Source organism: Oncorhynchus tshawytscha, linkage group LG05 (genome assembly GCF_018296145.1).
Source record: "Oncorhynchus tshawytscha isolate Ot180627B linkage group LG05, Otsh_v2.0, whole genome shotgun sequence".
NCBI lineage: Eukaryota > Metazoa > Chordata > Actinopteri > Salmoniformes > Salmonidae > Oncorhynchus > Oncorhynchus tshawytscha.
In genome coordinates, this window is record NC_056433.1 from 28,380,570 (window position 1) to 28,396,632 (window position 16,063).

General features: G+C 44.3%; 1 protein-coding gene across 1 annotated transcript in view; it reads right to left on the reverse strand.

Moving 5' to 3' along the window:
* The window catches only part of brf1b (BRF1 RNA polymerase III transcription initiation factor subunit b), a 126,358-nt gene that overhangs the window by 89,432 nt on the left and 20,863 nt on the right, over positions 1–16,063 (reverse strand). Inside the window, exons 3-6 of the mRNA XM_024420566.1 lie at positions 15,673–15,753; positions 9,098–9,271; positions 4,624–4,655; positions 2,533–2,605 (exon numbers count right to left, since the gene is read on the reverse strand). Of these exons, the coding sequence (XP_024276334.1) occupies positions 2,533–2,605; positions 4,624–4,655; positions 9,098–9,271; positions 15,673–15,753 (360 nt within the window). The remainder of the gene's footprint in view (positions 1–2,532; positions 2,606–4,623; positions 4,656–9,097; positions 9,272–15,672; positions 15,754–16,063) is intronic.

The following is a 16,063-nucleotide window of genomic DNA, read 5'->3' on the forward strand; positions in this document are numbered from 1 at the left end:
CTTTTTACTCACATCTCCAACATATTCAGGGTACTGTCTGGCTCATCTTTCTGGTTGGGTCCCACCTCTCAAAGTTGTTAAGTGAAATTGGGAGATGGATTTGAATTCAACCCATTGAAATGTGCTTGCAGTGCTTTCATCATTCTAATGAGGGGTAAACACTAGAGCAAGTTGGAGATGGTAGAATGGCAGACTTTCTGCTGACAGGCAGCTGGATAGGAATTACCTAGCAGGGAAGACATACTGACCTGCTACTCAGGGCCCATATTCACAGTGCTGCTGACCTAGGATCAGTTTTGAATTTTCGCCAATATGAATTTATGGACAGGGGGAACATATTAGGGTAGCCTAGCCATTAGAGCGTTGGGCCAGTAACCGAAAGGCCGCTTATTCGAATCTCTGAGCCGGCAAGGTGAAAAATCTTTAGGTGTGCCCTTGAGCAAAGTACACATTTTTCAAGGTTCGCGGTTGATAATGGCTGACCCTGACCCTGGGATATGCAAGAAACACATTTCCAATTCATGCATATAATACATGTGTGAAATAGGACAAATATAAGCACCCACCAAATGTATTATTATTATAGATCAGCACTCCTCTGGGTCTGTATTCAAAGAGCATATCAGAGTAGGAGTTCTGCTGATATAGGATCAGTTTTTCCTTTTAGACCATAATGAATAAGATTATATGGGGGGGTTATAATTCTTGGAGGGATTTATTTGAGTTTTTTGTTCCTTTTTTGTACTTTTTTTAACCCCTTTTCCTCCCCAATTTCGTGATATCCAATTTGTAGTTACAGTCTTGTCCCATCGCTGTAACCTCCGTACGGACTCGGAAGAGGCGAAGGTCGAGAGCCAAACACGACCCTGCCAAGCCGCAGTGCTTCTTGACACACTGCTCGCTTAACCCGGAAGCCGGCCACACCAATGTATCGGATGAAACACCGTACCACGGGCGACCATGTCAGCTTTCATGTGCCTGGCCTGCCACAGGAGTCGCTAAAGAGCGATGGGACAAGGACATCCCGGCCGGCCAAACCCTCGCCTAACCCAGACGACACTGTGCGCCGCCTCATGGGTCTCCCGGTCGCGGCTGGCTGTGACACAGCCCGGTATCAAACCCGGATCTGTTGTGACACCGCTAGCACTGCGATGCAGTGGACCTCTGCGCCACCCGGGAGGCTCTTCTTGGAGGGATTTTAAGTCTATTAATCCCAGGTTGTGTACTTGGATGATTACCTCGTTTACTCTCTGTACCCCTCTCATTACATTAGTCAGATGAGAACGAAGCAGAGATGTTGATCTTTTACGGGAGGGGATGTGGGAGGCGGGCATAAAATGACTGCATAGCAAGTCGTCAAAACACTTGAAAGGCATGGGGACACAGTGCCCCCACTGGTCAAATTGCAAAATGAGGTACTGCATTTGTCTTCACAATGTGTATGCTATTCAAATGGAAAAGTCTTAAGAGAGATCCTTGGGACGTCCAACTCTTGACTTAACCCCAATGAAGTTGACATTTAAAATGATTAGGGTTCAGGGTAGGGATGTCCCAAGGGTGCAACGGCTGCTGGCATATGTAAAAGTGCAAACACTCATATGGTCTGCATATTTCTTGGCAGGGTGATTCCAAAGACGGTACAGTATGAAGATAGGCAGAAACTGCTTCGCCAATAGAAATCCCCGATCACACTTGACATTGGCGAGCTAAGCTCATGCGCAGAAACACTTCATCGGGTAAAGCGGTCGTCTCGTGCCGAACTGCACATGTGCAGACCGGCAAATCAAACACACTCCTATATAAAGTTGTTTTTGACTTAAAAAGTTTGTCACAATGAAGTTAGAGTAATAACATGTTCATCCTACTTGAATCTAGGTTGTGCCTTTTTAGATTTCGAGAAACAGCTATGGAAGAATTTTTCACTTCTCTCCTTGACTTCTCAAACCCCGGCCTGGTCTTCTTGGTCTGCTTCGTAAGCGTTCCCGGAAGTCTCTTGATGTTGGGCCTTGGGGTTTAGAAACTCTGTGGTGATTCACTGTGATGTGTCCCATCCTTCATAGTTTTTCCCTTTCTAGAAGATGACTCATCTATCTGTTATCCAGTCTTCCATCAGTGGCCATAATTGAAATGAACTAAATATGGAAGGTATTGTTGGTCACTTAAAGTGTAGGGACATAAAATAGCCAATTAGCTTTCAGTTGGTTTGTTAAAGAAAGAAAGAAAACAATGAGTGAGATACGTTTACAATCGGCAAGGATTGGCTAGCTGTAACAAAGAAGCCAAAGTTCCACCCAGCCTATCAGCAGTGAAGCAAGTACCATATTGCTTATACCTATCCAATCCCTTTCAGATCTGACCAAGTACTCACTGGCCAGGTTGGAGGGCTATGGATTGATTTTGGAATTCAGCCCTTGAGCTAAAATAAGGAGTAAGGTGACGTTGCCCCTAGACAATGATCTTGGGTCAGTTTTTTTTTAATTTTACCCACTAATGGTTAAGGCTAGGATAGTGGAAGCTGATCCTAGATCTTACCTATTGCTGGGGAGTTGATGCAGAGCTCTCGAGCCAGCAGGAGGAAGGTCTTCCCTAGGATGTACACGTTCACCTGTAAAGCGGAGGAGAGTTGGGCTCTGTTCCAAAACTTTAAGAATGCATCTTTCCTGCCTGCCTACCTTGAAATTCCTGATTGAATTGGTGAAAGCCATGTTATTTAACTGTTTCCCACACCTGTCAATTTGTGTTAGATCTGTTATTACATCAATGAAAGAATGCACATCCTTCCTGCCTCCCGTCCTTGAAGAAATCCCTGATCTGACGTGGCTGGATTGGTGAAAGCTATGTGTTAGAACCGTTGCTTAGACCTATCGATTTGTGCTAGATCAGTGATTATGTCAAGGAACGGAGGAAGGAAGGCTGTTTTTAAAGTATTCAAACAAGGCCTTGGCCCCTGTTCCAAAACTTTCGAAACATATCCTTCCTTCCTTGAGGTAATCAATTATCTGTACCTACATGGGTAGATAAGTGAAGGCAATGTTTCCAATGACTTTGTCCAATCAAACCTAGGCAAATCAGTGATTTCTTCAAGGAAGGAAGATTGCTTTGCTGTCAGCTAATTATCTTTTAAAGCTTAATAGTTGCAGTCATATGAAAGTTAATTCAATTTCAAAGCAGCACAATTTAGGAATTGTATATGGAACTGGAGTAGGTAGAGAAAGTATGTTTATATTGTGTTCATAGATGTAAAGTGTGTAGGGGGGTGAAGAGCACATTACTCAAAACCCTTCCACCCTGTGCCTTAGCCCCCAGTGTCATGAGAAGTTGCCCCAACTCTGTACACACTGATCTAAGGTCAATTTTGTATTCCCCGGCTAATGGTTAAGGTTAGGCTATGGGGTGCATCAGCTGTTCCCAGATCAGTGTCTATGGGCGACTTAGGACCCACCCGGGGGACCAGGGCCACATAGCACTGAGGATTCCGTAGCCTGGTCTTAAAGCTGTTTGTGCTTTCTTGTAAAGTCATATGGTTGTTGTATGGCATGACAGCCACTGTGGGAGTGGGTTATATAGCACAAACGATCTGGGACCAGGCTAAGGATTCAGTGCATTGGTGGCATATTTCTGGAGAGGCTCCACCCTTGCCACCCTGGCCTGACCACGGCCTTCCAATACCAAACAGGGGTGAGTCTAGGGTGGGGGCCGTGCTCCCAGGACAGCTGGCCTGGACTGGGGGTAAAAATATTGCACTGCGCCAGCTGTGTCGGACAGAAACGCTTCCCCCAGGGACCCAACAACTGAACATTAAATTTCCTGCATTGAATTGACATACTCTCTGTCCTCTAGTGGCTAGAAACCCCATGGGAGATTAGGACTTTGTTCTTCATACATTTAATGATGTTTTGGGAGGTTTTACTATGTGAGGAGCTGAAATGAAAATGGTTTGGTTATGACGGATCTGAGATTTAAAATGTCCTTAATCTGCATATCATTTGGTTTTTCATTTTTGGTAGTCAGCTGACTTGCTTGTGTCACACTCCCTGCAGACCACATCATTCATTGTGATGAGGCTATACCCAATGGCATTAGTAGGTGGATATCACATATCGCCTGGGGCCGTATGTTTTAAGCATCTCAGGCTAGGAGTGCTGATCTAGGATCAGCCCCCCCCCCCGCCCATGCAATCTTATTCACTGTAATCTAAAAGGCTAAACAGATCCTAAATCAGCTCTCCTGCTCTGAGACACGTCGTACATACGGCCCCTGGGTCAAATACATATGTCAAATACTTGAGAGCTGTGCATGATTTAGTCTGTGCTGTACAATGGATCCAATGGAGTAGTCCCAATAGTGACACTTTATCAGTAGTTAAAGACAACCTTTACCTTACTTCCCTGAATGGTTGTCCTGCATGGCTACATTCCGTTTCTCTACCACTCTCACAATGTGTACACTCGAGCACCACCCCTTATGGATTTAAAAGAAATAGACTGGTGCCAATAATAAGGTGGGAACTCCCTACAGCCATGCTTTCACCAATCCAATGCTTTTAAATGTATGAGGAGTGAAGTGCACACATCTGGAGAAGGGTAGAGAATCGTAATGGACGAAGACAGAGACTAAACGTACCTGTAGGAGATCACTCAGGTCCAGAAGCATGTCTGAAGAGGGAAGGAGTGTTAAGGAAGGAAAGGTGACAGCAACAAGGGCTTTACCGCAAAGAACAGAGATACACCATGGTTGTGTTCAGTAGGCACTAAACAGAAAGTAAATGGTCTGAAACTGCAGGGTACTATATGAACTAAGTTGCATGACCCATTTCTCAATGGGTTCAGCACTTACAAATACTGTTCAAAGCAAAGTATACAACATTATTACAAGCCAAAGGCTATTTTAATTATTTATGTTTTTTGCCGAAATGGCCCAAAATCGATCTGTCAATAACATTCTAAGAATGACCTAAAAAATGTATTCTTAATAATGCTAATAAGTAAGAGGTGCAATGTACTTTTCCATCAACAAAACTGAGAAAACAAATTCTAAAAAGAGAATGCCGTCCTTTCAAACTGAAAATAATGTAAAAACATTAAATCCGGTGTTCAAGACAAGTAAGTAAGTCTAGGGCCTTCGAATTGTGCACTAGGTTTGTTTTTTTCCAATTACTACGGTGAGTGAGACGGTGCATACGTTGATGCCGGGGTCTTTCTGCAGTCAAGCATCGGGTGACTCAAACTCCCCTGATGCTTGGCCCCTTCGGCTGCCGATGCGCGGCTAAATATAGAACTGGTCCCGCAGTGCCTCAGCTCCGCCCTAGCAACCTGCAGACGAGTTCACCTAGAGACGGGACAGAGGGAGTGAAGTGGATTGACTCGGGAAGACTGCCGGCTGAAGCTCACCTCACAACGTGGTGAATGGACGGAAGTGTGCAAGCACACACAGTCAAACACAGACTGGAACATACATTCCTAATTGGAAGACAAACACACACCTGGAACACAAACACATATTATAAATGACTAGCGTACACGACTACTATACACATTGCAAACTTCACAGCCATACACACACCTGACCAACCTCTTATTTACCATTACAAACAACAGCCGAAAAACAAGCGCACACACACACACTAACCAACACACACTGGATAGGCTACATTGAAAACAATCGACTGCCAGTTGAAAACACACACTTCCCTTCCGCCCTCTGATGTACACACACGCTCGTACCTGAGCAACACACACACGGACACACAGACACCTGAGGTGACACACACATAGCAGGTGTGGCCGGTGGAGAGATTACAGGGTCCATTAATCTCAGCGGGGTGAGATTAGATAAGCGCCACAGAAAGGGAAAGGATAATCTGATAGTTCCGCCGCCATTCGACAGATAATGCAGACCGTCGCTAAACCTCACACACTAGGGATGTGTTCCAAATGGCACCCTATCCCTACATAGTGCACTACTTCTGACCAGGGCACCCTATTCCCTAGATAGCCCTATGGGCCTTGGTAAAAAGAAGTGCAGGTACTTATATTTTCCTACTAGCACTGATAACTACTTTGTTGACGGAAAATGTACTTGCTACGATTGTGATATTTTGTTGTCACACCTAGCTATCTTAAGATGAATGCACTAATGCAGGGGTGTTTAACTAATTTAACTAAATTCGGTCTTCAATGAGTTCCAGAGGGTAGCACTGAAAATGTGCTTTATTTCTTTGCTGTCAAAATTTGCTAAAATATTTTCCTCTTTCCATCATTTATGGAATGTTTTATGCTCCCTGACTGTCGAGTGATTTCAATAAACTTTATGAATGTAGGTCCATTGACTGTGCATAGTGATTATTAGCGAGCTGGACAGAAGAAACTGTTTGACACACCTGCACTAATGTAAATTACGATGGAGAATAGTGTCTGCTAAATTACCAACATGTATATAGGGAATAGGGTGCCATTTGAGATGCAGTCAATCACTCACAAGTAGGGGGTTCCCCTGCCAGTATCATAGTACTGTCAGTTGCCCATAGCTTGCTTTCAAAGAGGGTCGGACAGGCATGGGGCAATGTTTTTACACTTTGGGTTAGTGATAAAATTGTTTTGCCGTTAAAAATAACAGCGACGAGATGTGTATTTGTTCCCAGAAAGCATTAACGAAAACGCTTATTTCCGAAGTGGTCCACGAGAAAAAAACCTAGGAATTGTACCTTGTATTGATAGTTCTTCTCCAATGGACTATTTGGGTAGTTCGAATCCACTGAGGATTTGAATAGCAATATCAAGGAGAGTGATAGGTTAGACAGTCCTGTATAACGCATTCGCCTTTGGGCGAGTGGTGTTAATGTTACTGGATGAATCCATGTAGATAAGGCTAGACAGTTCCCTTCAACAGTTGCTTGTGTGTATTATAGTCTAGTAAAAGGGTGTGGTTGTGTGTAAATCAATAGGATTGAATGAAGCCCCTGAGGACCTGTATCTTTCTATCTGAGTCCCCTGTGACTAACCGGAGGAGCCCAACCCAAACCCGACCTAACCCCCAAGGAAAGAGAGGTGCACCCTTCTCCCAGCAACGCCACAATACACAGACAACTGCTGAGATTCTCTGGTGTTACACAAACACATTTCTCTTTACTACAGGCCTTGAACTTTACAGTGGTACAGAACCTGGGTTGGACTGCTGAAGTGACAAATGAAGACTTAGTATCACTACTGTGAACCTAACACCAACAGTGATGTGGTGGTGCTATACCCTGAAGCAGGACACAGCGACCTGAGAGGGATGGCTAGAGGTAGGCCAGCTACAAGCATCATCAAGTCACTGTAAGATACAGTAATTCCTTTCTCCCCATCACTTAACCATATTTGGTTACGTCAACTGTAAATAGAATAGGATCTACAACGTATATGGTCCTTCCCTTGTTATTCTAAAAGAGTCCATGCAAACACACATATGAAGAAAACTCTGGTCAATGGTCAATAAGAAGACTTTCACGTTACTTTGCAAAAGGTACTACTGAGCACGACCAGGGTGAGTAGAATCTCTGCCCAATCAGTGCGACCTTAATCAATTCACTTCCATGGGATGAAGAAAAACAGCAGTGCTCCAGACCTTCAGGCTTATATTTGAATATCCTTGATGTAGATCAGTCATGGCTGGTGACACTTTAAATGGGAAGGACAGGCTCATAGTAATGGCTGGAACGGAGTTAATGGAATGGTCTCAAACACATCAAACACCTGGTTTCCATGTGTCTGATTCCATTCCATTCACTCCATTCATTAATATGAGCCGTGCTCCCCTCACCAGCCTCCTCTGATGTAGAATTACTTATGGTGGTCATGTGGCGCTGGGTCCAATTCCGCTGGGGCCACAACTCAAAATGCATCCACACATGACTGTAAGTCACTTTGGATAAAAATGTCTGCCAAATGGCATATATTATATTATTATATATTATTCCACACACAGACAAGATGGCCTCCCTTTATGACAACAGCTTCACCAAACTTACACCTTTGTTTGCTTTACACACGTCCACACTGTCGCACCTGAGGAAAACATTTGTTGTTCCACTCTCCACCGTTTAGCAGCAATAACTAAAACGCTGATGACATCCTCAAGGTTGTGGAACTATAACTGTAATGGCTCTTACGGGAAGAGGTGGGAGGGCAGGAGTGGCGCTTCCTCAACGCGACACCAACAGAAAGCAGATGAGCTCCCTCAAAAGACCAATTAGTGAAAAAAGATCAGAATGCGGGCTGCCTGTGTAAACGCAGCCTATGTGATTTATAATCTGGAGTAGGGTGATGTTGCCCCTAGTAGACACTGATATTGGGTCCGTTTTGCATTTCCTCCACTAATGGTTAAGGTTATAATTGGGAGAGGGGAAGCTTATAATGCATTCTGATCACTGAGCGGTTTGATCTGGACGCTGCGGTAAACATTCCAGCTCTTCTGCGGCCTTGGAATTGGGAGGTGTGTCGTTGGACCTGATCGGAAAATAATGGGTCTCTGAGAGATGGGTGTGTAGAAGCACGTGCTGAGCATCCATCCACAATAACTCACAAACACACCCTCTCTATTACACACATGGATGCACAAACACATCCACAAATACACACATCCACAATAACACACACAGACAATACGTCACAAATACAATCATTCTCCCTTTCTCTAATCTCCCCTGGGCAGATTCTGTGTGTAGACCAAAGAATCTGCCGGGACTAAATGAGATGCGAGAGATAACGAACAGCCTTAGTTCTGGTTTTTGTCACTGGTTATTTTTATATATCTGGATTGGGCGAAGGCGGTGCTTCACCTCGAGTGCTTCGCGCATGTACCCAAAGTAGTTTCCTTTAGCGAGGGTGGAAACTTTGTTTTTGTCAGAATTTCTAACACATATGAACACAGTTAATCATGCAGCTGACCAAAGATTGTACTTCTGTCTTTCACAAATACAGTACTCAAACACACACACGTTAATCTGTAACCATTGATATGCCTTGGAAACACCGTCACCCCAACCCCCCATGGTCAAATACAATCTCCCGCCTTTGGCCCCCTTTAGGGCAGCAGGGGGTCCCAGTCCCAAGGATACGGGGCGTGCCCTCAGTCCGGCAGACCAAGTAGAGGCAGGCAGCAATGACGTGCGCCATCTTGCGTCCACGCGTCAGGTGTTTGCTCACCACCATCTTAAAGAAGTTGAAGGCCGTGTCCAAGCAGTGCTGGTTGAGCTGCAGCTGGCTGCCCAGGTTGTGGATCTGCCGCTTTCCTGTGGACCGAAACACAAACACACACACACGTTAGGGTAAATAGTTACACACACATTGGTAGGCGTAACTTACACACACACACACACACACACACACACACACACACACACACACACACACACACACAAACATAGACGCATATGCACAGACATGGATAAATAGTACACCCACACACACTAGACTACTAGTGTTTTGGGTTGCCAGCAGCAGTGATGTCATGAGCGCGAGAGCGGGGCAGACAGGCCTAGTTAATAGGGCCTGACAAACCGCCCCTGTGCTTCTCCCAGGCAGAGAGAGAGACAGACAGCTGTGTACTTACCAGAGAGAAGCCATCTGCAGCACAGCCTCACACACGCACACACGTATGCTTGCAAACACATACACACTCACAGACACACACAGACACACACGCAAATAAGCAAAATCCATGAACACACAGATGGTAATACAGAACACACATACTGTATACAGCAACTCTAGTCCAAACACAAACATAAAAAATGTAAAAAAATATGCATGTTCAGTTCCATTCCCCGTAGTAGGATATATTTGTGTTAGGCTATCAATAAACCCGTCTCAATTGACATTAACATCTCCCTCAACGTCAGCAAGACCAAAGTGCGTGAACACCCCCAACATTCACAAGGCCGCAGGGCCAGACAGATTACCAGGACGTGTACTCTGAGCATGCGCTGACCAACTAGCAAGTGTCTTCACAGACATTTTGAAACTCTCCCTGTCCAAGTCTGAAATACCAACATGTTTTAAGCAGACCACCATAGTGCCCAAGAACACTAAGGTAACCTGCCTAAATGACTACCAACCCGTAGCACTCACATCTGTAGCCATGAAATGGTTTGAAAGGCTGGTCATGGCTCACATCAACACCATCATCCCAGAAACCCTAGACCCACTCCAATTTGCATACCGACCCAACAGATCCACAGATGATGCAGTCTCTATTGCACTCCACACTACCCTATCCCACCTGGACAAAAGGAACACCTATGTGAGAATGCTATTCATTGACTACAGCTAAGCGGTCAACACCATAGTGCCCTCAAAGCTCATCAATAAGCTAAGGACCCTGGAACTAAACACCTCCCTCTGCAACTGGATCCTGGACATCCTGACGGGCCGCCCCCATGTGGTAAGGGTAGGTAACAACACATCCGCCACGCTGATCCTCAACACAGGCCCCTCAAGGTTGCGTGCTCAGCCCCCTCCTGTACTCCCTGTTCACTCATGACTGCACGCCAGGCATGACTCCAACACCATTATTAAGTTTGCAGATGGCACAACAGTGATAGGCCTGATCACCAACAACAGCCTATAGAGACAGCCTATAGAGAGGAGGTCAGAGACCTGGCCATGTGGTGCCAGGACAACAACCTCTCCCTCAATGTGATCAAGACAAAGGAGATGATTGTGGAATACAGGATAAAGAGGACCGAGCACACCCCCATTCTCATCAACGGTGCTGAAGTGGAGCAGGTTGAGAGCTTCAAGTTCCTTGGTGTCCACATCACCAACAAACTAACATGATCCAGACACACAATGACAGTCGTGAAGCGGGCAAAACAAAACCTATTCCCCCTCAGGAGACTGAAAAGATTTAGCATGGGTCCTCAGATCCTCAAAAGGTTTTACAGCTGCACCATCGAGAGCACCCTGACTGGTTGCATCACTGCTCAGCCTCCGACCACGAGAAACTACAGAGGGTAGTGCAAACGGCCCAGTACATCACTGGGGCCAAGCTTCCTGCCATCCAGGACCTCTATACCAGGCAGTGTCAGAGGAAGGCCCTAAAAATTGTCAAAGACTCCAACCACCCTAGTCATAGACTGCTCTCTCTGCTACCACACGGCAAGCGGTACCGGAGTGCCAAGTCTAGGTCCAAGAGGCTTCTAAACAGCTTCTACCCCCAATCCATTAGACTTCTGAACATCTAGTGTGTCCCCCCCACACACACCACTACCACTCTCTGTTGTCATCTATGCATAGTCACTTTAATTAACTCTACCTATATGTACATACTACCTCAACTAACCAGTGCCCCCGCACATTGTACCGGCACCCCCCTGTATTGTTATTTTTTTTTACTGCTGCTCTTTAGTTACTTTTATCTCTTATTCTTATCTGTATTTTTTGAAACTGCACTGTCGGTTATAGGGGCTCGTAAGTAAGCATTGTATTCAGCGCATGTGACTAATAACATTTGATTTGATCCACATTGACGGGGCAGCAGCGAAGAGGGTCAAGTGCTTCAAATTCCTCTGTGTCCATATCCCTGAGGACTTAACATGGTCTTCTCATCCCTCAGATCCTTAACAGCTGCACCATCGAGAGCATACTGACTGGTTGTATCACCATCTGGTATGGCAACTGCACCACCCTCGACGAGAAGGCCCTACAGAAAGTGGTGCGCACGGCCTATCCAGGACATACATGCCAGGCCATGTCTGAGAAAAGCCTGAAAAATTGCCAAAGACTCCAGCCACCAGAGACATGGACTGTTCATAATCTCCATGCTTCCGTCTGGCAGGCGGTACCGGTGCATCAAGGTTCAGAACAACAGACTCCTAAACAGCTTCTATCCTTTGGCCATAAGACTGCTAAATGAATAACACACTACTGCTCTCCCTCACACCAACGCTGCTGCTAAAATTATTATTGATTAGATTCATTATTACCGCTTCGCTGTTGCTCATTGATTATTGACTTCCATTACCATTTATCTATCTATATATCATGCTACTGGTCACTATTACTCCTGTTTACATGTATTACCATTATTATATTACCATAAATATTTATATATTCCTGCTACCAGTCACTTTCCAGCCGTGTTTACATGTATATCCGCCTTTCACGTTTACACTGACACTCACACTTGCATACATATACACACACACACCCCCACACACACACACACACACACACACACACACTCACCACCCACCTCCTATGCTGCTGCCATACTGTTTACTACTGTTATTATTATTTATCCTGCTACCAGTAACGTTCTCGTAATCTCTGCCTACATGTAAATATTTATCTCAAATACTTCAGTATCCCTGCACATTATACATTTGGCAGAATTATGGACCCTATAGCTTCCTTTCTTATTTCTTGTGTTTTTTTAATTACTTATTCTATTTGATATTGAAAACTGCACTGTTGGGTAGAGCTTGCAAGTTCAGCATTTCCCTGTACTTTTGAATGTGACAAATAAAACTTGAAACTAAATTGGAGCTTATGAGAGCTGTATAAGTAATGTTTAGTGTGACAATCAAAGATACACTCAACTATTGACGGTAACAAACTCAATTATGATTACTAATGACTGTTTATGAGCAAGTGTGTTAGTATGACTGGTGAGGCAACTACACCGTCCGCAAAGACAGGGCTCTCCGGAGGGTGGTGCAGTCAGCCCAACGCATCACCGGGAGAACACTGTCTGCCCTTCAGGACACCCGGTGTCACAGGAAGGCCAAGAAGATCATCAAGGACCTCAGCCACCTGAGCCACGGCCTGTTCACCCCACTATCATCCAGAAGGCGAGGTCAGTACAGGTGCATCAAAGCTGGGACCGAGAGACTGAAAAACAGCTTTTATCTCAAGGCCATCAGACTGTTAAATAGCCATCACTAGCTGGCCTCCACCCAGTACCCTGCCCTGCACTTAGTCACTGTCACTAGCTGGCTAACACCCAGTTACTCAGCCCTGCACCTTAGAGGCTGCTGCCCTATGTACGTAGACATGGAACACTGGTCACGTTAATAATGGAACACTGGTCACTTTAATAATGCTTACACACTGTTTGACACACTTCATATGTATATACTGTATATTTTAGGCCATCCTATTCAACTATTGCTGTACATACAGTGCCTTCGGAAAGTATTCAGACCCCTTTCCACATTTTGTTACGTTACAGCCTTATTCTAAAATTGAATAAATAAAAATGTTTCCTTATCAATCTACACACAATACCCCATAATGACAATATGAAAACAGGTTTTTAGACATTTTTGCAAACGTATTAAAAATAAAAACAGAAATACCTTATTTATATACAGTAAGTATTCAGACCTTTTGCTATGAGACTCGAAATTGAGCTCCGGTGCATCCTGTTTCCATTGATCATCCTTGAGATGTTTTTACAACTTGACTGTGGTCCACCTGTGGTAAATTCAATTGATTGGACATGATTTGGAAAGGCACTCACTTGTCTATATAAGGTCCCACAGTTGACAGTGCATGTCAGAGCAAAAACCAAGCCATGAGGTTGAAGGAATTGTCCGTAGAGCTCCGAGACATGATTGTGTCGAGGCACAGATCTGGGGAAGGGTGCCAAAACATTTCTGCAGCATTGAAGGTTCCCAAGAACACAGTGGCCTCCATCATTCTTAACTGGAAGAAGTTTGGAACCACCAAGACTCTTCAACATCTCTGGAGAGACATGGAAATAGCTGTGCAGCAACACTCACAATCCAACCTGACAGAGCTTGAGAGGACCTGCAGAGAAGAATGGGAGAAACTCCCCAAATACAGATGTGCCAAGCTTGTAGCGTCATACCCAAGAAGACTCGAGGCTGTAATCACTGCCAAATGTGCTTCAACTGAATAAAGGGTCTGAATACTTATATAAATAGGATAAAGCTGCTTTTGCTAAGTTAATTGAAATGCATTCCAGGTGACTACCTCATGAAGGTGGTTGAGAGAATGCCAAGAGTGTACAAAGCTCTCATCAAGGTAAAGAGTGGCTACTTCGAAGAATCTAAAATCTAAAATGTATTTTGATTTGTTTAACCATTTTTGGGGTTACTACATGATTCACTGTTATTCAATAGTTTGATGTCTTCACTAGTATTCTACAATGTAAAAAAAAAAGAAAAATAAAGAAAAACCCTTGAATGAGTAGGTGTGTCCAAACTTTTGACTGGCACTGTACATATATATATATACTCCGGATTCGAACATTGCTTGTCCTACTATTTCTTAATTCCATTCTTTTACTTTTACATTTGTGTGAATTGTTAGATACTACTGCACTGTTGGAGCTAGGAACACAAGAATTTTGCTGCACCCACAATAACATCTGCTAAATATCTGTATGCGACCAATAAAATGTGATTTACATGTGTTCACGCATACTGATATGTGAGTTGGATGTGCATGCGCACAGGATGTGTGTATATGTATGTGTGTGTGTGTTTGTGTGTCAGGCAGGTTGGTCTGGAATGCAGAGTGGAGTGAAGGCCGGTCACCAGTGTCAGAGAACCATTCAACCCATCACCAGAAATAACCCAAAAAGCTTTTAAGAGCATTAATCGTTCTATTCTCGAACCTCTGTGTGTGTATGTGTATATGCGTATATATGCGTATGCAACTACCCATGCGTGTTTACGCGACTACTCGTGCGTGTGTATGTGTTTCTGTGTGTGTATCCCCTCCTCCCCCGCCCCACTAGCTCCCCTCAGTCTCAGGAGAGTTTCATCCTGTGTGTTTGGATGGCAGAGAGTGTCGGATTAGATGTGGATTGTGTGCGCGCGTGTGTGTGGTGCGTGCGTGTGAATAAGTGAATGTGAGGTTTGTGTGTGTGCATGTGACAGAGAGAGCGAGAAAGAGAGGGACAGTGTGTGTGTGTGTGCGTGTGAGAGAGAGAGGGACAGTGAGTGAGTGAGTGAGTGAGTGAGTGAGTGAGTGAGTGAGTGAGTGAGTGAGTGAGTGAGTGAGTGAGTGAGTGAGTGCATGTGAGCGGTAGAGGGACCGTGTGTGTGTGTGGGTCCAGGTGTGGAGTGTGCTCTGAGAACACAGTGTTCTCTCACAGGTATGTACTTGTTCACAGTGATCGCCACAAACTATACAATTTCTCATCAAACCCCCCTCTCTCTCTCTCTCTCTCTCTCCCTCTCTCTCTCCCTCCAATTTGAGACATACACCAAACAAACTAGCCTCTCCATAAAACTGTCTTCTATACAATGACTGGATATGAAACTGTCAAGTAAACCAACTTCCCAAAATGTAATCTTAGATTTTATATGATAACAGACCAAATGAAACCAAAAACATCCTGGTTAATTTCACTCACTATCTCACAACCAATCATTCAGTTTCCTGCTTGAACAGGTTTTGTTTGGTCCCCAGATAAAGAGTTATTGCATACAGGGGTGAACCCCAAATTCCATTTAAGTAACATTTTCACTTAATCTCCCATTGACATCAATGCATTAAGTGAAAATAGGTCTTAATTGGCAGAATTCACCCAAGAATGTATATTAGTTGGAATAGTGAATCATGTCCACTCTGTGTTGCACTTCTATCTCCAATATGCTGAACAAGCCCCAGCTGTTTTGAGAAGGAGAGGGCATGGTGGGTTTAGTTCAAGACTCACCGTTCTGCAGCGTCTGAGCACGGGACTCTTTTCCAAGGCTGGTGTGGAACCCAGTACCCAGGACTGGGGCTTTCACTGGACCTGGAAGGAGATTAATATATTAATAATAATATAATAATATTAATAACAAATCACAACAACAGATTTTTTTTTTCAGGTAATCAAAGCACTTTTCATTGCATTGGGGAGAATATAATCATCCACTACCAATATGTAGAAGCACCTACCTGGCTAATGCCACTGAAGCCATTCGCCTTTCTGATGTCAAACACTAAAGAGCTGACAAAAATGTTCTGTCAAATTAAAAAGTCATTATTGCAAATTATAACTACATAATTGCTAACCACTCAGCATATTTGAAGAGAGCCCATATATTTTACCAAACATTTAG